Here is an 18530-nt window from a genome sequence, read left to right on the forward strand (position 1 = left end):
CCATCCACTCATCCTCCAAGCGGAGCGGCAGATTGCTGCCCTGTCTACTTGCCAATTAATTGTGCACCTTTCCCGAGACAGCAACTTTAGCAGCAGCTGCCGGAGACTCACGTTAATTTTTGAGCGAAATAAAAAACCAACCGAAATTAAGAGATGTAGAGAGAGAAGGGAGAGAGAGAAAAAAATTATTCTCTAATTAATGTGTTTGTTTAGCTTTTGTGAGAGGGAAATTTGCTTAGCTTTGTTACCTGTGGACAGGATGTGAGTCAAAGATTTTAATTGAATGTAATTTATCGCCATGCGCATCATGTCCTGAAACAGAAAAATATTCAGCAGATACAATTACCAGTGGATTTAATAAAGTTCTAAGGACACAAGTCAACAAAAAGTTTATTAGACTTAAAGAGTTTGGGCATAAGAAACTTTTTCTTTTACTTTTGGGTATGAAACAACATTTTAATTAATAAATTCAACAAATTTTCTTTTGCCATAAGTTAAAAAAAATAAAAAAAAAAGTGGAAGGGCATTGTCCTCACATTAAAGAGTTCTCACTTATTCTGTGAAATCCATGAAATGAATTATTATACCTTTTAATTTCATTTCATTCATTGTGATATGGCTATTATTTCCAATCGATTTTATCTACCAGCTGGAGCCAGACTAAATCGACTATTAGTCGAAAAAATTAGAAAATCAATTTTAATGTAACTGATTCTAATAAATTCTTAGTTCATTGAGAATTTATTTTATCGAAAGGAGAAGAAATTTATAGACAATAAGATTACAGTCATATTTGTGTAACATTGTGAGGATAAAGTAATTCATTGCCTGATGTGGGAAATGCTCGATTAAATGATATTCTATAGTCGTAAATGATTGGTAATTAAATATATAAAAGGAATTATCACTAACTATTGGCATCAAGGAAATTTCAAGGATTAAAATCCACTTATCTATTCAAATTTATACAGTTTGCTTTTCATTTAAATTTAAACTGATTCTAATTTGCTGAAATTTCCCCTTTCGCTCACAGCTCTTTCTTTTCAACAGTTTGACAACAAAAGTGTTGAGAATGCGCTTCATTAATTTGGCAGGCAGTCGCCGACTGTCTGAGAAACAGGAACAGGGAATTGCGTCAGCTGCACTGACATTGCATTGAGTTGGTTTGGCCCAGGCAAGGAGATAGAACAGAGGACGGAAGCGAAGGCGGACTCTTCGGTATGGCCATGACTGAGGACAATGAGCAACATCATCAGCAGCAGCAGCAGCAGCAGCAAGAGAGGCAGCAGGAGCTGCATCCATTGCCGGAAGCGGATGAAGCATCCTCGTCTGTGGTTGAACCTCTGCTGGCTCTACTGCGAGGCGGTGGGGATATGCTTAATCAGACAGAAACACGCACAGCTCCGCCCTTCTATAGCAGTTACAACATCTCCGAGGATGTCTACTACTATTTCAATGGATTAAATGTACTACCCACAAGCACAGAACTTACGCTGATTGCAAATGTTAGCGGGACAAGCCCTGGTCCGGGGCCAGGCATCGGTATTAGTAGCAGCACCACCCCAGAGCCGGATCTATCAGAATTTATGGAGGCTCTGCCCAACGATCGTATGGGATTGCTGGCCTTCCTTTTCCTCTTCTCATTTGCCACCGTATTTGGCAACTCACTTGTGATCCTGGCCGTTATAAGGGAACGGTATCTGCATACGGCTACCAATTATTTCATCACCAGTCTGGCTGTGGCCGACTGCCTGGTGGGCTTGGTGGTCATGCCCTTCTCGGCCTTGTACGAGGTCCTGGAGAATACCTGGTTCTTCGGCACAGATTGGTGTGACATTTGGCGTTCGTTGGATGTGCTCTTCAGCACGGCTTCCATACTCAATTTGTGTGTGATATCGCTGGATCGTTACTGGGCCATCACGGATCCGTTTAGCTATCCCATGAGAATGACAGTGAAGCGGGCAGCTGGCCTGATCGCAGCAGTCTGGATATGCTCAAGTGCGATCAGCTTTCCGGCGATAGTTTGGTGGCGTGCCGCTAGGGATGGTGAAATGCCGGCCTACAAATGCACATTCACCGAGCATCTGGGTTATTTGGTCTTCTCCTCAACCATATCGTTCTACTTGCCCCTGCTGGTGATGGTCTTCACCTATTGCAGGATCTATCGAGCGGCGGTTATACAAACGCGTTCTCTAAAAATCGGCACCAAACAGGTATTGATGGCTTCCGGTGAGCTGCAGTTGACTCTGCGTATTCATCGTGGAGGAACGACTCGGGAGCCTACTACGAATACCCATCAGGGTGGTGGTGGTGGCGGCGGCTCCTTGAGCCATTCCCATTCCCACTCACATCATCATCATCATCACAATCATGGCGGAGGGACCACCACATCGACGCCCGAAGAGCCAGATGATGAACCTCTATCGGCTCTCCATAATAATGGATTAGCTCGTCATCGACATATGGGAAAGAATTTCTCGCTGTCCCGCAAACTGGCCAAGTTCGCCAAGGAGAAGAAGGCCGCCAAGACGCTGGGCATTGTGATGGGCGTGTTCATTGTGTGCTGGCTGCCCTTCTTTGTGGTGAATCTGTTGTCCGGCTTCTGCATGGAGTGCATTGAGCATGAGGAAATTGTATCCGCAATTGTGACATGGCTTGGCTGGATCAACTCGTGTATGAATCCTGTGATCTATGCCTGTTGGAGTAGGGATTTCCGCAGGTGAGTGAACCATTGAGCACATTTCAATCATCCCACATGACACTCATTTGGCTTCTATGTCCCCCCACAGAGCCTTTGTGCGTTTGCTGTGCATGTGCTGTCCACGGAAGATAAGACGCAAATATCAGCCTACAATGCGTTCCAAATCCCAGGTGAGTCGAATGTCCAATGGAAAATTGATGCTATGCTTTTATTTTTGTAAAAAAAGGGGGATTCTCGCAGGGGGTTCGCAGCTTTTGCGTCACTCTGGAAAATCAGTTAAACGTGGACGGTTTTGTTTATTATTTTACACCAACATTGTTAAATATGTGAATAAATTTTCTGAATCATGGCTAGACGCGTGGTCGTCGTCCTCATGTTGTTGTTGTTGTTGTCATCTGTCGTTGGCGTTGTCGTTGTCACTGACGCTCTTGTTGTCGCTCTACACCCACTTTTATATGCTCCAAAAACGAAACTCAACAAAATGACAAAATTAATTTACAAATTTAATGAATATGGAGGAAGAAACACACAGACAGGGTAACATCCACACCGCACACACACACACACACACATACACACACGTCCCAACCTCTCCGCGGGCGTATATAAACCGACTAGCGCATCAGTCAACGTCAACGACGGCGACAACATAACGTACCTCAAACTCAAACTCATCGTGATTTTAATGAATAATTTTCTAATGTTTTGGCTTAATGTGGGTCAGGCCAGTCAACGACAACAACAACAACAACAAAAATTATATACATACATACATTTATATGTGTGATATGCAATGGCAACATTTTTTTAAGCATCAAATTGATATTCATAAAGTCAACTCACCAAAAATTTTCATAGAAATTTCATTTCAAAAAAAGAGTATTATTTGCATATTTCGGTTGACTTGGAATCGTCAACAAAAATTATTTGCCAAAAAATAAACTAGCTTCTTGAATTATAATAACATAGAAACTTTTAATGAAGACCTTTGATTTTGTTTTTTAATTTAATTATAATTTAATACAATTTTTTCGTTTTTTAAATCAAGTAAAAAAAGCAGCTAAAAGTAATCCACAAAGGGCAAAATATTTTATTCCTGACATCCTTATTGCTGCTTTAACCATAGAAAAATTATATAATCATAAGCCAAGGATGAATTAAAGTCAACATATCATCACATTTCGCTTCCGTTTATCCAAGTTAACCAAGAGTCCCCCCACTTACTCCCCACTTTGGTGTCAGGCGATTGATGCTAATAGCATGCGCTTATATTATAAATAGATGATTATAATTCAACGGGCGTTCGTTCAATTCCGTGTTCTTACAGAGATTTGCAACAAGACGCTGCTATTCCACATGTTCGCTGCACGGCATTCAGCACGTGCGACACAATTCCTGCGAGCAAACTTATATATAGTTTAGCATATAAAGATTTAGTTGACATCCTCAGAATCAGAATCTGAGTTTGAATCTGTTACGCAGATGAGAATGAGAATAAGAATGAGACAACAGACATAGACAGACACAATGACAGCTCCGCTTAAGTAAAAAGGACCCTTCTTACCCCATTGAAGTTGTTGTTTTTTGTAAGTCAATGGCAAGGTAAGCGACTTGTGACTTCTCTCTGTGTGTGTGTTTGTGTGTGTCTGTTGGCAATTCGTTATTTTTTTTTATCGTTCCTACTTGATATTAAAGTTAAAGCCGTTGTGTGCATAAAGAAAGCCAACTAAAGAAGGCAAAAGAACAGAATGTTTTATCTACTCCAACACATTGCACACAGTTGCTTTGTCGCCGTGTCTCTTCCCAGCTCGTTCTCTGTTTTCTCAGCGTTTCTGTTTACTTTTCTGCTTTACGCTCTGTTCTCGTTGTGTGTGTCCTGTCCATGACTTTGTGATTGTTGTTAATATTTGTGATATTTCCTTCTTTTTCTTCTCGTTTCTCTTTTTTCATTTGTTGCTTGTGTGTGCGTGAGAGAGAAATTGGAACTCTGATTCCAGCACCTGTTGAATATGTGTTGCACCTGAATATACACGGACACACCAACACACCAACACACACACACACGTACATACAAATGACTATACCCTGGGGCATTTGACCCTGTCCTGCCCTCCTCTGGCAATGTCTCTGTTTGATGATGTTGCTCTTTGTGATGTTGAAAAAAAAAAAGAAATGCTAAAAATAAAACGGAAAAATGAATCGAAAAAAAAACCTTGGTCACCATATCCTGGTTGTACTCTTACCATTGTTGGCTGCTACATGTTGTTATTGTTGTTGATTTTTGTGCCTATGTCCTTTCACAAAAGAATTTCGTGTGAAAAATGCTCACTAACCCACCCACAAAAACACACACACACACACCACAACCAGATTATATACATACATATACACTTGCTGTTTATCTGTGTTTTGGTTTTTTCAATTTTTCTTTAAGTTTATCCCCTTTTCTTGCCTCTCTCCTTTTGTTGATGTTGTATACTAAAAAACACTTCATAAGAAAATATGTACATCGTTGAGGATGGCTGCCCATTTCTGGCTAAAGCTATACATATATATACACACAGACACTCTTTGGGATTCTTCTGAAATGTGTTATCAAGTGAACCATAAATACTTTTTGCACTTAAAAATTTCCAACTCAATTTTCGCATGTGCGATATGTATACATATATATATATATATAGAAGTGCGTATTGAATGTATATGTATATCGATATATATATATGTAATTTTATTGATGAAATTGTTGTTTACAGCAATCAACAGTCAATATGCGTCTGCTTCCAAGCATGTGTATGTCTGTGTGTGTGCCCTTTTTTTGTTCCTTTTTGCAGATGGAGGGAGAAGTGTCGGACTTTCTGCCATTGCCATCATATCAATTACACCCAAGAGCATGCCAATTTATTTGCCAAGTGTTTCCACTGTCAATTGTATTTGGGCATTGAATACGTTTTCGAAATGTCAGCCCGAACTGGAGCTTGAAAAAGTGTTGAATGTATGTATGTACTTACAAGAGATTGGGGTCAGAGAGAACTTGATGAGTTCAGAGATAAAATGAACAAAAGTGTAGCATACTTAATGGGGAGGTTCATTTAAGATTGAGACACACAACATGATATAAGTAAAAGATATTTTCACATTGTGGCAAAACTTTCCCACGTTATTTATGAGACACAACATGTAGTTGTTTCTTTTTTTAAAGGAATTAGTTAGTTTAACAGTTAATATGACCCACGTGGCGTATGAGTGATATTACCTAGAAGACTGTTGGCAATAGACTTTATTGTGCAGTAGTTGAGAGTAAACCAATTCATTTGTTTAAGTTAGGCTTAAAGTGAATTTGTGCAGGTTTCATATTACATTGCAGGGTAAAGTCAGTAAGTTGCTTTAATTTATAACAATTTTTCCTAGAAATTCATCTTGAAACTTAAAAGAAACTCAATAGAAAGCATGATTTCCTATAATTCAATGTCTGTGAATTGCGTTTGTTTAAATTTAAAACATCTTTAAAGCGAAAGGAAGTAGCAAATCCACTTTTCGTTAACGATGGCAAAATAATGTAAAGCTTCAAATTTGCCACAAGTAAATCAATGCATTAACAACTAGTTTCCACTTGAAGGATAAAAATAAACCTTCTTACACGGCATCCGTTTCTACTTCCTGGTTAAGGTAAACATCACACACAATGTCCGCTCCGGCAAGTGTTGAAATTAGCGACAAATGGGGTAAACTTCCGTAAGCCATTTGTCAGGCTGCCCAGCCCAGACTTGGCAATGAATTTTGGGGGGCCCAAATGGAAATGAAAATGGAAATGGGTTTCGGCCAAAATGGGAACATTGTGAGAAAGGCAACAACTTGATGTCGGATTTTAAACTCAAGCACACATTGTGGTTAACCGCAAGTTGCGTTTCTCCCAAAGCTACTTCAAAATTAAGTTCATTTTGGGTACATCCATGACATCCCACACAATTACATGTACATGTACATGCACACCTACATACACCGCCCTGATTAGTCATTGACTGTTGCATATCTTTTCGTAATGAGTTCAAACCAAGTTGGCCTTTTATCCACCCAGATAGCAGTCAAATGTTAATTTAGCCTGGCATTTCAACTTGACTTCTAAGAAACATCGGTCTGGACATTAAGCTTAATCCTCTCACACACACACACACACACGCACATATAAAACACATGCACAACATGTTCTTACTAACCTACCGACATATTGCTTGGCACATATAATTAGCCTTAATTTTGTTTGCTTGTAAACTTTGAATTTGTATGTACTTGTACACTAATATCACAAAATGTTTACAGAAGATCTCGAACTCAAATTCATTGGCCAGCAGCCTGAGGCCAGCGGGACCCACAACGGAAATTCTACGTTTCGGAGCCTTCGAATAGCATCGCAGGCAATTAAATATTGAATATAAGCAAAACTTGATTCATAATTCCATTCCATCGCTCTATAGAAATTCAGATATTCAGAAATTAATATCAAATTTATGCCTAATTGCATCAATTATTGGCCAGCATTTTGTTCAATTTTTTGCGAGAGAGGACAGAATGTTAAAGCTAAGCGAAAGGCAAAAAACAATTAATCAAGCCCGCTCGCTGAAGGACAAAAACGCAAAGCATGAAAAATAAGTTTAGCGGCCACGACATTTTCTTTCTTTTTTCCTGGTTTCCCTTAATTTTGTTTTCTACTTGTTATTTGTTTGGTTCGTCGGGGAACATCAAAATGTAATTTACCACAAATGCTTCGAAAACATCAATTATCCTTAATTGACTGTGAACGTGAAATTAACGTTTATAATTATGTGACAGGACCATTGAGCCGGCTAGCAGCCCAGAGCCCAGAGCCAGAGGGACAGGAAGCTGTTTGCAATGATTGGCCAGAATAAGGCAATGCCAATTGTTGGCCTGGGGTCCATTAACTGAGCCAACTAACTAAACGTTTGCTGAAAACAAGCATTTAATTAAATGCCACTACAGTTTTTCTTTTTCGTAAAATTTTCAATTCTTTAAATAGAATCAATTTAAAATCAATTAGGTGACAAACTCATAACTGTAGATCGTAAAGGGTGTATAAAGTTTCGACTTAACGAGCCAAAATCCGTCCGTTTTATGCCCAAAAACATGAAAAGTGGCCATTGAGTGTTGGGCCATAAATTAGGCAAAAAGGGCTCGTCGCCTTGGGCGTTGCCGCGGCGAAACCAAAAGTACCGCCCCTCTCACAATTTCTGGCGGTTTCATTGACCTTTCGACTTGAACACGACAAAAATGTTAAGGATTCGTGCAGATGTCATAAGAAACAAATAGATTTTAACATGGGCTGGGCACCTATTCCTGATTCCTGACTAAGCGAAAAGCACAAATAATTTTAATCACATTTATATGGTTCTAGCGAATTGCTTGAAATAAGCTTTAATGTTTAAAATGTTGAGAAAATTTCTCTTCCGTTGGCTAAATTTCCAGGCCGCAGAAACAAAAACACAACAAGAAAAAAAAACACATTTCAGAAAACCATTAAAACACCGTTTCTTGAATTATTTAGGCTAATTACGACCACGCAGCGTATACGCAATGTGAATTTGTTAACTCAATGCCTGGAGATGTTAAGAATTAAAATACATGGCCAGTAGGTCCTTCTCCTGGACGGGGGGTTGAGTAGGGAGATGACATTTTGGAGTTTAACCCCGCATTGACGCGAATCCTGCCCCATATTCCAAGAAATAAATACGAGCAACTAAAGAAAGGTGAAATTCCATATCCACATAAGTATGTGCCCGGGCGATAAAGATATCTTAAGCAGGGTTTAAATTAAACAATCAACTGACTGTCTGACTGGGGTAGAAGGATATTTTAGAGTTGAAATTGAGTCTGTAGGGCATTCGTAAGAGTTATTTCACCACAAAATACGAATTGAAACAATTGTAAAGAGATTCCCAGCTATGCCTATGGCTTAAAATCAACAACGAAAAATGTGTCTGTGAGCTGGTAATTGAATTTGATAGACCAGAAAAGAATACAAAATGGTTTGCCAAAGGCACAGCAGACAGAATGACGAAACTTGGTGTCTCTCTCTCTCTCTCTCTCTCTCTCTCTCTCTCTCTCTCTCTCTCTCTCTCAGGGTCTCTCTGTCTTCTGCTTTTGCATAGGCACTTGGGATTTTTCAACTCATAGACAAACACATGAGTTGGTCTTTCGTTGGATTTATGAATTTGCATTGGCATTACATTTCATGATTGTGATGTTGTTATTTCTTATTGTTGTTGATGTTCTTACTGTTCTTGTTGTTCTTGTCGTTGTTGTTATTGTTGTTGATGTTGTTATTCTTGCAAGCCAGACTATCCTGTTTGGTATGCCCTTGTCCGGACCTGCTGTAACCCTCAAAAAAATCTTACCGCTCTCCGCAAACCCCTCCAGCCCCTCCAGTCCCATGTGTTTGCCTCAGAGTTGTGCAAGTGTTTGCAAATTGCGTTTTTGTGTTATTTCCTTTTTCTTCTCTTTATTTTAGTCCTTTATGCAATTTTTTCTATCTTCTTTTTTTGTTGTTGTTTGTTTTTTTTGTTGCTGTTGTAATTCCTTTGCATACGTTTTCTATAATGTTTTTTTTTTTTGTTTTTGAAATTCTACAATTTGCTTTGACTTTTACTGGCTGCACCCAAAAGAAAACAAAACAAAAACGAAGAAATAAAATTCTGCACACGAAAATTTGAAAGCAAAGCCGCAACATTTTGTTGTTGTTGTTGTTGTTACCATCTCGCTCGCTCGCTCGTTCGCTTCTCTCTCACTCTCTCTTTCACTCACGCTTTCTCCTGCTCTATGTCTCTGTTTGCTGTTTTTGCCTCTCCTCGCATATTCTTGCTGTGTTTCACTTTGTTACTTTGTTGTTGTTGCTGCTTCTGTTGCAGCAGCCCAAAAAATTGTTTATCATGCCACGCCCACACTAAAAAAACCAAAAAAAAAAAAAATTGTATACTCACCACACTGCCTGCAAAATTGTGTATAAATACTTTAAACAAAATGCCAAAATTTAACAAACTTTATTTGTGTCTCCCTCTCTCTCTCTCTCTCCCTCTCTCTTTCTCGTCGTTTTTGTTTGTTCTTTTGTATGTTTTAGTGTCACGTTGCCGCCGCCATGGTGGCTGCCTCAACATCCTTTGGCTATCATTCGGTCAATCAGCTGGATCGGACCATTATGTGACGTCAGTTGAGCAGTTGCAGCACCTGCAGCGGTAGCAGCAACTGCGGAGGCGGTGGCTCCCGCAATGCCCATCACCACTCCTCGACCTCGGCGACGCCCTCATCCTCGCAAAGGTCGTGCACACGCTGCCAGAGTTTCCATCGTCATCACCATCGGGCCAGGCGTCGCAGCTCTGGAATGCAGCTGCGAGGGGACTACAATTCCACATCGGCAGTGAATAATGCGGCAAAGACCATTGTGACTATCACAGCACCGCCAGCGGCAGCCGCCTCGGCCAGTTCGCTTCACCTCGGCGGTGGCAGTGGTCGACCCTCGTCGGTGTCGACGCTGACAATTGCCTCAGTTCCTCCGTCTTTGCTGTTGGATACATCGCTGGGCGTTGCTGGACTGGGCACGGGTGGGTCAGTGAGTGCGGCCAATACTCCAGTGGCACCAGGCGTCAAGAATTCCTCTGGTCATCATGTATCCTTCATGCCCATGACTGGCCTGAAACGTTTGCGCAGCTCTAATTCATCACTTAGCTCGCCAACAGCCGCCGGACAGCCGGATACCACCTCGGCACCATCTTTGTTTGAAGCAATGGCGATAGTTTCCACAGAACCACTGCCCCACTCCAGTCATCATCGTCCATTGGAACAGCGGCAGAGTGTTCAGAGTCAAATAACAACCCTGGGTGATGTGGAAGATGATGATGATGATGACGTAGATAATCCAAACGGGGACAGCGACAGTGAGAGCTTGGGTTTGGCTCTAGTGCAAACCACGCCACAGCTGGAGTGCCAACCGGAGGCCCTTTCTAATTCCTCAAGCTCTTCGGTTAAGTAAACTGAACCCCCCCACAAGACGGACAGACAATGGACCGAAAAAAACCTAGATGTAGAATATGATATTTAGAAATAGTCTTAAGATTTGTGTAGATGCGCTTAGATACTCATTAGCTAATCGATTTGGTGATAGACACTATGCAAATACCAAGAGACACACTTAGTACACTTTGTCTCTGGGCAAATCATGATGGCATAGTGTGCAAGCTACAATTAGTTGTCATATCTTAGATCTTCCATTAAACAAATCAGTTATCATACCAGTTATTAAGTATAAATATGTTATTTCAACTCATTTAAGCCATTTTGATAATAATTAAAAGCTACGTCTTTAACCTGTCCACCTGTACCTGACTTGGTCTACTCAAATGCATTCTTTAGCCTATAGAAAGCGTTGTATAGTCTCGTTTTTTTTTCTTCCTCTCTATCTCTAAATATTTCTTTATCCCTTTATATAAATAAACTAAACTATACGGGTGCAAAAGAATTTGTGTATATATAAACATATATATATATATAAATTATATATAGTATCTAAACTAAATAAATAACTAACATTCAAAACAATCAATGGAAACGAAGGCTTCAATAAATCAGCTACAGTTCAACTATTTCACTTTATTTGAAAACAAAAGAAGAAAAAAAAAAACAACAACAAAAAAAATAGAAAAAAAAAAACTTTCAATTGCAAAACAATATTTGACCATAAACTTATTTGTTATTTTGTTGATGCAAACTAAATGGGAAAACAAAAAAAAATTATAATAATAGATTGATGTTAAATGTACTGAGAATTTCATAAAATGAAAACTAAATGTTTTGTTTGGCCAATTTTCACGAATGTTACTCATAGATTTCTTCAGCATCAATATATAGAGTTCAAAGAGTCAGAATTTAAAATGCTCAACGTTTTTAATTGTTTCAAAAATATGATAAAAAAGTATCGTTATGTTAGGAGGATGCCTCCAATAGCACAAGTTTCGAGTGAATTCTTAAAGAGAATGATTAAGACATTGATAAAAATAGAAAACTAATTTCCAAAGAAAATTTGTGTTATTAAACTATCACTCCATAAACAAATTTGTCTTTTTTTTTCAAACTGTAACTGACCAATCAGTCTGTAAATAGACATTAATCTGTTGAAAAAAAAAACTTCAAGTTTTTATTACAAAAAAAAAGTACAGATAAATAATTTTATGGTTTTTTTTTTTGTTGTTTTTTAAATTGTTTCACAGATTTGTATATAAATTACTTTTAAAGATTTGTATAAGAAAACTCAATGAGGTTTAGTGGAGAATGAAAGAATGGCATAGAGGCATTGTGATTGCAATCAGGCAAATCTGAGAATCCATATAATGAATGGCTAGAAATTCATCAAGGAACCCGCCAACCCAGCTTTTTCCATCCATCTAACCATCCCATTCCTTGATAGTTTACCCTAGCCAACTATGTCATTCTTTTCAAGACTCTCAAGAGAATAGAATGATAAAATTGATGTTGCTCATTGTTTTCAAAACAAACAAAGCAAAATGAAAGAAACAAACAAAAAAAGTATGCAAACTGTAAGAAAAAGGACAAGCAAAAAACAAAGGAACATAAACTAAAACAAATGGCAATTATTAATATTCAATATATATAGCACATAAGCTCATAGTTCATAGAGTTCTTTGTATGTGTGCGTGTGCATTTCTAGCTATAAATGTATTTATGTATATGTATTATGTGTTTATCTCCATATGTGTATGTTTAAGTGAGTGTGTATATGTGTGTGTTTGCGTGTGTGCTTAGCTATTTAAGACCCCAAAGGGAGCGAGAGATTGCAAATTGTACGATGAATGGGGTAGCGGATTGAATTTATAATAACTGAAGAGCCACAATCCCTTTACTCCAAAAGCCCTTTTTCCTACCGCACACACACACACACCCACACACACTCATACATTCTACACACACTAAGACACACAGACTCATACTCACACATACAGAAAACTATTAAGTAGGTTAAGCAGCAAGCACACACAAAATGTATGGCAAAAACACTTAGATTTATATATGTATGTATGTGTATGTGTACGACTACAAAATATATGTGCAAAAAGATTAAAAACACAATGACTTTACATTATTTAAATTCTTCATTTCCACAGAAAACTGCTGAGGCAACTGCCGAGGCCAAAACATAGATTACATTTATGCTGAATTATTAGACTGGTTTCTTCTTAAGTAGAACTTAAGGATCCTAATAATTAATAATATTTTTACTTTTCTTTTTTAACAGGATTTCAGGTAATATGATTTAGAAATATTGCTCATACCACATGTTGTACGTATGACAGGAACAGGAAAGCTTTGCGACAAGCCAAACCCTTTTAACTATGATAAATGAATTATATAAAGACAAGTCTTCTGAACAACATGCCGTATGAGTAATATTATTCCTAGGAATTTCATTTGGGTGATATCATAGTATAATATTATTCTTCCTTCTCAAATTTAATAATCTCTTGCTGGAAAACGTTTGGCCTTAACAAACAAACAAAAAAAACCAGTCTAATGTATATGTATGTATGCGGCCAAGTGTGGAAAGTTTTTTGCCAACACTTGATGCTTGATGATGGCCAGTCCCAGTCCCAGACCCAGTCCCAAGCCCATCTCCATCACACAGTACAGTCCAGATTGTAAGCAGAACAAGCAGGCGAAAAAAAACTTTACAATTTACAGTTCACAGTTTACATTGTCGGGGTCAGGCAGCTGGCTTTGGGAGTGGCCCCAGGCGTGAGAGTGAGTATGAAATGTCAGCCAGTCAGCCAGTCAGTCAGTCCGTTTGTCAGTCTATCAGTCAGACATTCAGTGGCACCGTCAGACATACGAGATTTAAGTTGGATCAACAGTCAGCAGAGCACAAAATGCAATCCAAGTAACGCATCTTAAATAACTCCCAGCAAGCCAGTCAAAGTCAGTCAGTCAGTCAGTCAGTCGACTTGTGCTCCCTAGCTGTGTCCCTCTGCATGTGTTGCCCAATTCGCTGAACTATCCGGATAGGAAGGTCCGTGGAAGTGGGGGCAAATGAATGTGTGCAACGTGTATTGACTAACTAATGAGAAAATAAGCAAGGAACTACGCAACATTCACTAATGACCTCATACCCGAAAAAGAATAAGGCGACAAAAGTTGAAACTGTTGAAAATAGAGGGAGCTTAGTTAACACTAGGCAACCAAAAATCCTTAAACTTTACTAGAATTCCAGTAAGGAAACATTTGCTAAATTTGGGAGTAACAAAATAGAACGGAAATCATTCAACCGTAAGTATGGTATAAATTTATTCAAGGAAAATTTCTTGGGGAAACTTACCAGGAATAACTATGAAGTTTTCTCTGTGATACTATAAATGGCTTATCAATTACTTATTATTAAAGTTAAATGGTTGTTACAGCAATTAATTTTCTTAATTCATTTTAAGTAGCTTTTAGCTTTAAATGCAGCCGACTTCAATTTTTAAAAGAGTATAAATCAAAAATTTAAGAAAACATTTAGTTTACAATTCAATTACAGAAATAAACGATTCTACAAGAGGACTAACCCAAAATTTGGTCAGATTTGTTTGATATATCTCTGCTATATTCACTATATTCCGTATACAATGAACGAATCTCATTACAATCTCCAATCTTTTATTGTATTATGTTACATTTTTAAGAGATTCAAAGTGATAATTTAACAATATTCTCATTCCCTTTTAATTAATTCATGTAGTTTATTATCCTCAAATTTGACATTTCTCCTATCTCCCATAGATAAATTATTGTATAACTAGTCTTCTATTCAACAATTTGGGAAATTTGAAGAGTTTGTGAAGTTTCAAATACAAAAAGCATGACCTTAATATTCGCATTTATGCACACAATTTAACTAGTTTCTGTTGCTAAAATGAAACATTTGTTGCTTGGTGTTCGTGTCCAACTTACAATTGCTCATTTGTATGTGTGTGTGCGTGTGTGTGTGTGGTGTGTGTCCTTGCTGTAATCAGCCAAATAACGACTGCCAAAATGGCGGATAAGCGTAGAACTAATAAAAAAGTAGCATTGCATAGCATTTCACATGGAGAGCAGCGTCAGTGAGGGGGCAAAGAAGGGGGGGCTATCGTCAAATCGCACACTGCACACAGTAGTTCAGTCCACGAGCATATAACCCGATAGCTCCTCCCTCCCCTCCCCCCACTGGGTTTACCTCTGAGCTAATGTATCTGTGCAAGTTGAAGTTGAGCGACAAACCCTCGACGACATTTTATTTGCTAGCTGGTAATTTTGTTTCCGTTTCCCACTAGTTTTTGGCTTCCTCTTTTCCCCATTTCTCGATTATTTCTTTTCCTCTTTTTCTCTCTCTCTGTCCCTTCTCTGTGTATATCCATTTTCCACCCTTTCAGCTGCTGCTATTCCTTTTGTTGGGTTTGGTTAATGAACCGAAACGCGTGTTTGTCTCTACGCTATTTTTGGGTTTGTGGAACATTCGAGCTGAGCTCCTTCAGATCCTTCAGCCACATCAGCTCAACCAGCAGTTTTGGTGGCGAATTCGTTGCCCCCAAACGCGAATATATGTATGTATGCACGGATGTCTATATGTTTGTCTGTATATATTGCAATCATTGTTTTGATGACTTTGTTGCGGGGTAAAGTCAAATGCGCTAGCATCTCCCATTTTTCCCACTCCCCATCCTGCTCTGACTTGTTCTTCTTGTTCTTGTTCTTCTGTATCCCAATCCCCTAGAGGCTAACGGGGCTAACATGATTGTGGGCATGAAGTCGTGAAATGTGCGGATGGATTATTGCTGCAAGCTTATACCGACTGAAATCGGCGGGTTCCATGCCATTTCAGTGTATGTTTCTGTCTTTCTTTTGTGGTCGACAGAGAGTCACATACAGACACTCAATTACAAATTGTTTGTCTAGCGAATTCCGCTTCGCCAACTCATAATGTGTTTAATTAAAAATAAGTATACACAAAGACTGTCTGATACAATTTAATACTCTTTTCGCGTTGAACAGAAAATTAATTCACTACGAATAGCACTTTTCCCAAAACCATTTAAAAAAATATTCCAAGATAAGAATATATACAAATGTACCTATAAAGTTACTTTTAATAGGTATTCCAGGAATCGTTTGGTTCGAAAACAATAAAAATTATATAAAATTCTATTATTCCATTCTTTGTTTTATTATTTACCATTTAAGTAAGATAGTAAACTATTTATTTAGAATTTGAAATATTTAAATTGCCTTCATATGGGAATCTTAATAAGAATTTTAGTTGTAGCACTAATTGGGTTAGGGTATCGCCCAGTCGAATTTCTTACAATTTTATGGCTAATTGAATTTGTTTCAACATTTATCTTTTTTGGAAGCTTCTTTCCCTTCAGTCGGAAAATGTCTATATTTATGTAATAATTGCGAAACGTTGATGGAAATATAAAACGATTTCCTATGCCAACTGTTAATTAGGATTGAACAAAGCAAAGATATTAATGGTATATATATATATATATATAATCAGTGTTCACCATTCACTAAATTCAACCATTTGAGAGAAATTACAACCACACATACAAAACACACATAAAATATAAATCATGTCATAATAAAATCAAAAAGCATTTACAATATGTAACCAAAAGCTGTAAAAAGTTACCACCATAATTTGCAATGAGTTGTAAAAAGTACATATACATATACATACATATATGTTCATTTGATGTGGACCTAAATATTATATGAATTTTTAAGCTGTCTAATGAAATGAGTGTATTTTGTGTGCTATTGATTTAATGAATGTCAGTCGATGATGAATAATAAGCTCGAGAGAAAAATGAGAAGAACTTGAGGAAAAAGGGTTTGAGTATTTGTTGTTTCTTTTGACATTTCCGGTTTCTCGTTGTTTTTGCTGACTTTATTGGCTCTTAAAAGCCGCTAATGAAATGAATAAACCAACTTTTACAGAGAAGGCATAAAAATGTAAAATGAATTGATGAACTGCGACAAAAATCAGCTAAATCGATAAGAAGACTTAAAAATACTCTTTACATTGTTTGTGATCAGTGAGAAAAACTCGAAGACCTTTTATACGCAAATACCAAATGGATAATATATTCCTTAGTTTGTGACACACAGATTTAAGTGTACTTTAATATACCCTTTTAACCCATGAAAGTAGGGTATAAAAAAACCCAAATGACGGGCCAGCGACTCCAATGCCGGATGCCTTGTCGTAAAGGACGGCGTCGTCATTTTCCTGCTGCTCCTAAAGGAATGAAGAATGAATGTTGTAAAAACTGGGCTACTGGAAAGAACAGTCAAGATGGGGGGGATACTTGCACTTGAAATAAAGAAAAGGATGTGAGACTCAATGTGGACGTTACATGGAACATGAACGGATGGGTATGGTAGCCTAAATTGTATAAATATAAAAGCCATTAAAATGCGTCTGGAAATAAAACAAACAGCAGCAACATCAGCAACATGCCAAATTCAATGAACTGAGCAAAAGGGCGTTCCATTGTTGCTCCCCGCTGCTTTGGTTCCTGCCCACCTGATTGTACCATGTCAATTTTCCATATCTATACACAATACCTTTGCCCTGCTATTTTTGTTGAGCTCTGCCTTTTCGTTTATATTTATCAATTTTAAAAAATATATATATATATAAATAGGTACATGAAGTGAACAACAGCAGTAGCTGTAACATTTTGGAGGCCAATTGGTGACAAAAATAAAAAAGAAAAACATACAAATTGACAAGAAAAACATATAGAAAACCAAAAATTGCTATCCCTAAATCAAAATCAAAGACTTTTAAATACCCTTCTGATGAAATAGGAGTAGGAATATTTAAAATCTTCTAAGCATATCAAAAATGTATGTGCAAAGAAGTTGGTAAAGATTTTAACAAAGTATCAAACTTATTTATGCCTTTTTTTGGCATTATAAACCTCTGATATTATAAATTATAAAACTCTTTATAAAAGACATTTCAAAATTCTGGCAATACCAAAGCTACTCAATACTCAATACTCAACATCCTTCCTTTTTTTTCGGATATTTCATATCTAAATAAAATGTCGTAATGTTGTTTTTATGACTCGTTTTCTGGATCTAAATAATCCAACTTGGAAAAACTTCAACTGGACGGCAGATACCATTTTAGTTGATCAACAGCTATAGCCATTTTTAGTGAAGGGTATAAGTGTATATGAATTTGTTTGTACGTGTCAATGCCAAAGGTTCACACTTAACCAGAAAGAGAAATGGTCCAAAAAAGGATCAGCGGGGGACTTTTTTGGTAGGGGCGCGTGTGGGCCGATAGCATATTGTTAAGGCGGCTGTGATGGCAACACATTGTTCTAAATATCCGCTCCCGCAATTTTCAATTGAAGCGTGAATTTCACTCTACATCGAAATTCCGGATGCTTGAACAATTTCATAGAGAACACAAGCTACAATAACAAACAGGACGTAGATGATATCTTTCTGAAACTTCAAGCTGTCGATAGAGATACATATGTATGTATGTATGTATATTCATACATACATATGTATGTGTGAGTAAATGACTGAAGTTTAGTTTGACTCCCCCCGATTGGGGGGGGGGGGGGGGTAAAGTGTGGTGATTGTGGGAAGGGAGAAGCAGTGGGGCAGAGAATGCAATGAAGCAAACCAAATGACATCAGTGGATTATCGCCGACATCAGGACAAACATAAACTCAAGCAATTTCCTTGTCCTTCTCGCTTATGTCTCCTT

General features: G+C 37.9%; 1 protein-coding gene across 2 annotated transcripts; it reads left to right on the forward strand.

Annotated features, from left to right (window-relative positions):
- Positions 1-1014: 1014 nt before the first annotated feature.
- On the forward strand, positions 1015-11181 carry LOC6647916 (dopamine receptor 2). 2 transcript variants are annotated; one of them, XM_047013589.1, is made up of 3 exons: positions 1015-2719; positions 2790-2871; positions 4029-4297. In XM_047013589.1, exons 1-3 carry the CDS (start codon positions 1221-1223, stop codon positions 4116-4118), a joined length of 1671 nt encoding a protein of 556 aa, XP_046869545.1. In that variant the 5' UTR covers positions 1015-1220; the 3' UTR covers positions 4119-4297. The 2 variants fall into 2 exon arrangements, with proteins under 2 accessions (XP_046869545.1, XP_023034367.2); XM_023178599.2 differs by lacking the exon at positions 4029-4297 and adding an exon at positions 9831-11181 and having other exon boundaries at positions 1016-2719.
- Positions 11182-18530: the final 7349 nt, after the last annotated feature.

The sequence above is a fragment of the Drosophila willistoni genome, chromosome 3R (assembly GCF_018902025.1).
Source record: "Drosophila willistoni isolate 14030-0811.24 chromosome 3R, UCI_dwil_1.1, whole genome shotgun sequence".
NCBI classification, from domain to species: Eukaryota; Metazoa; Arthropoda; class Insecta; order Diptera; family Drosophilidae; genus Drosophila; species Drosophila willistoni.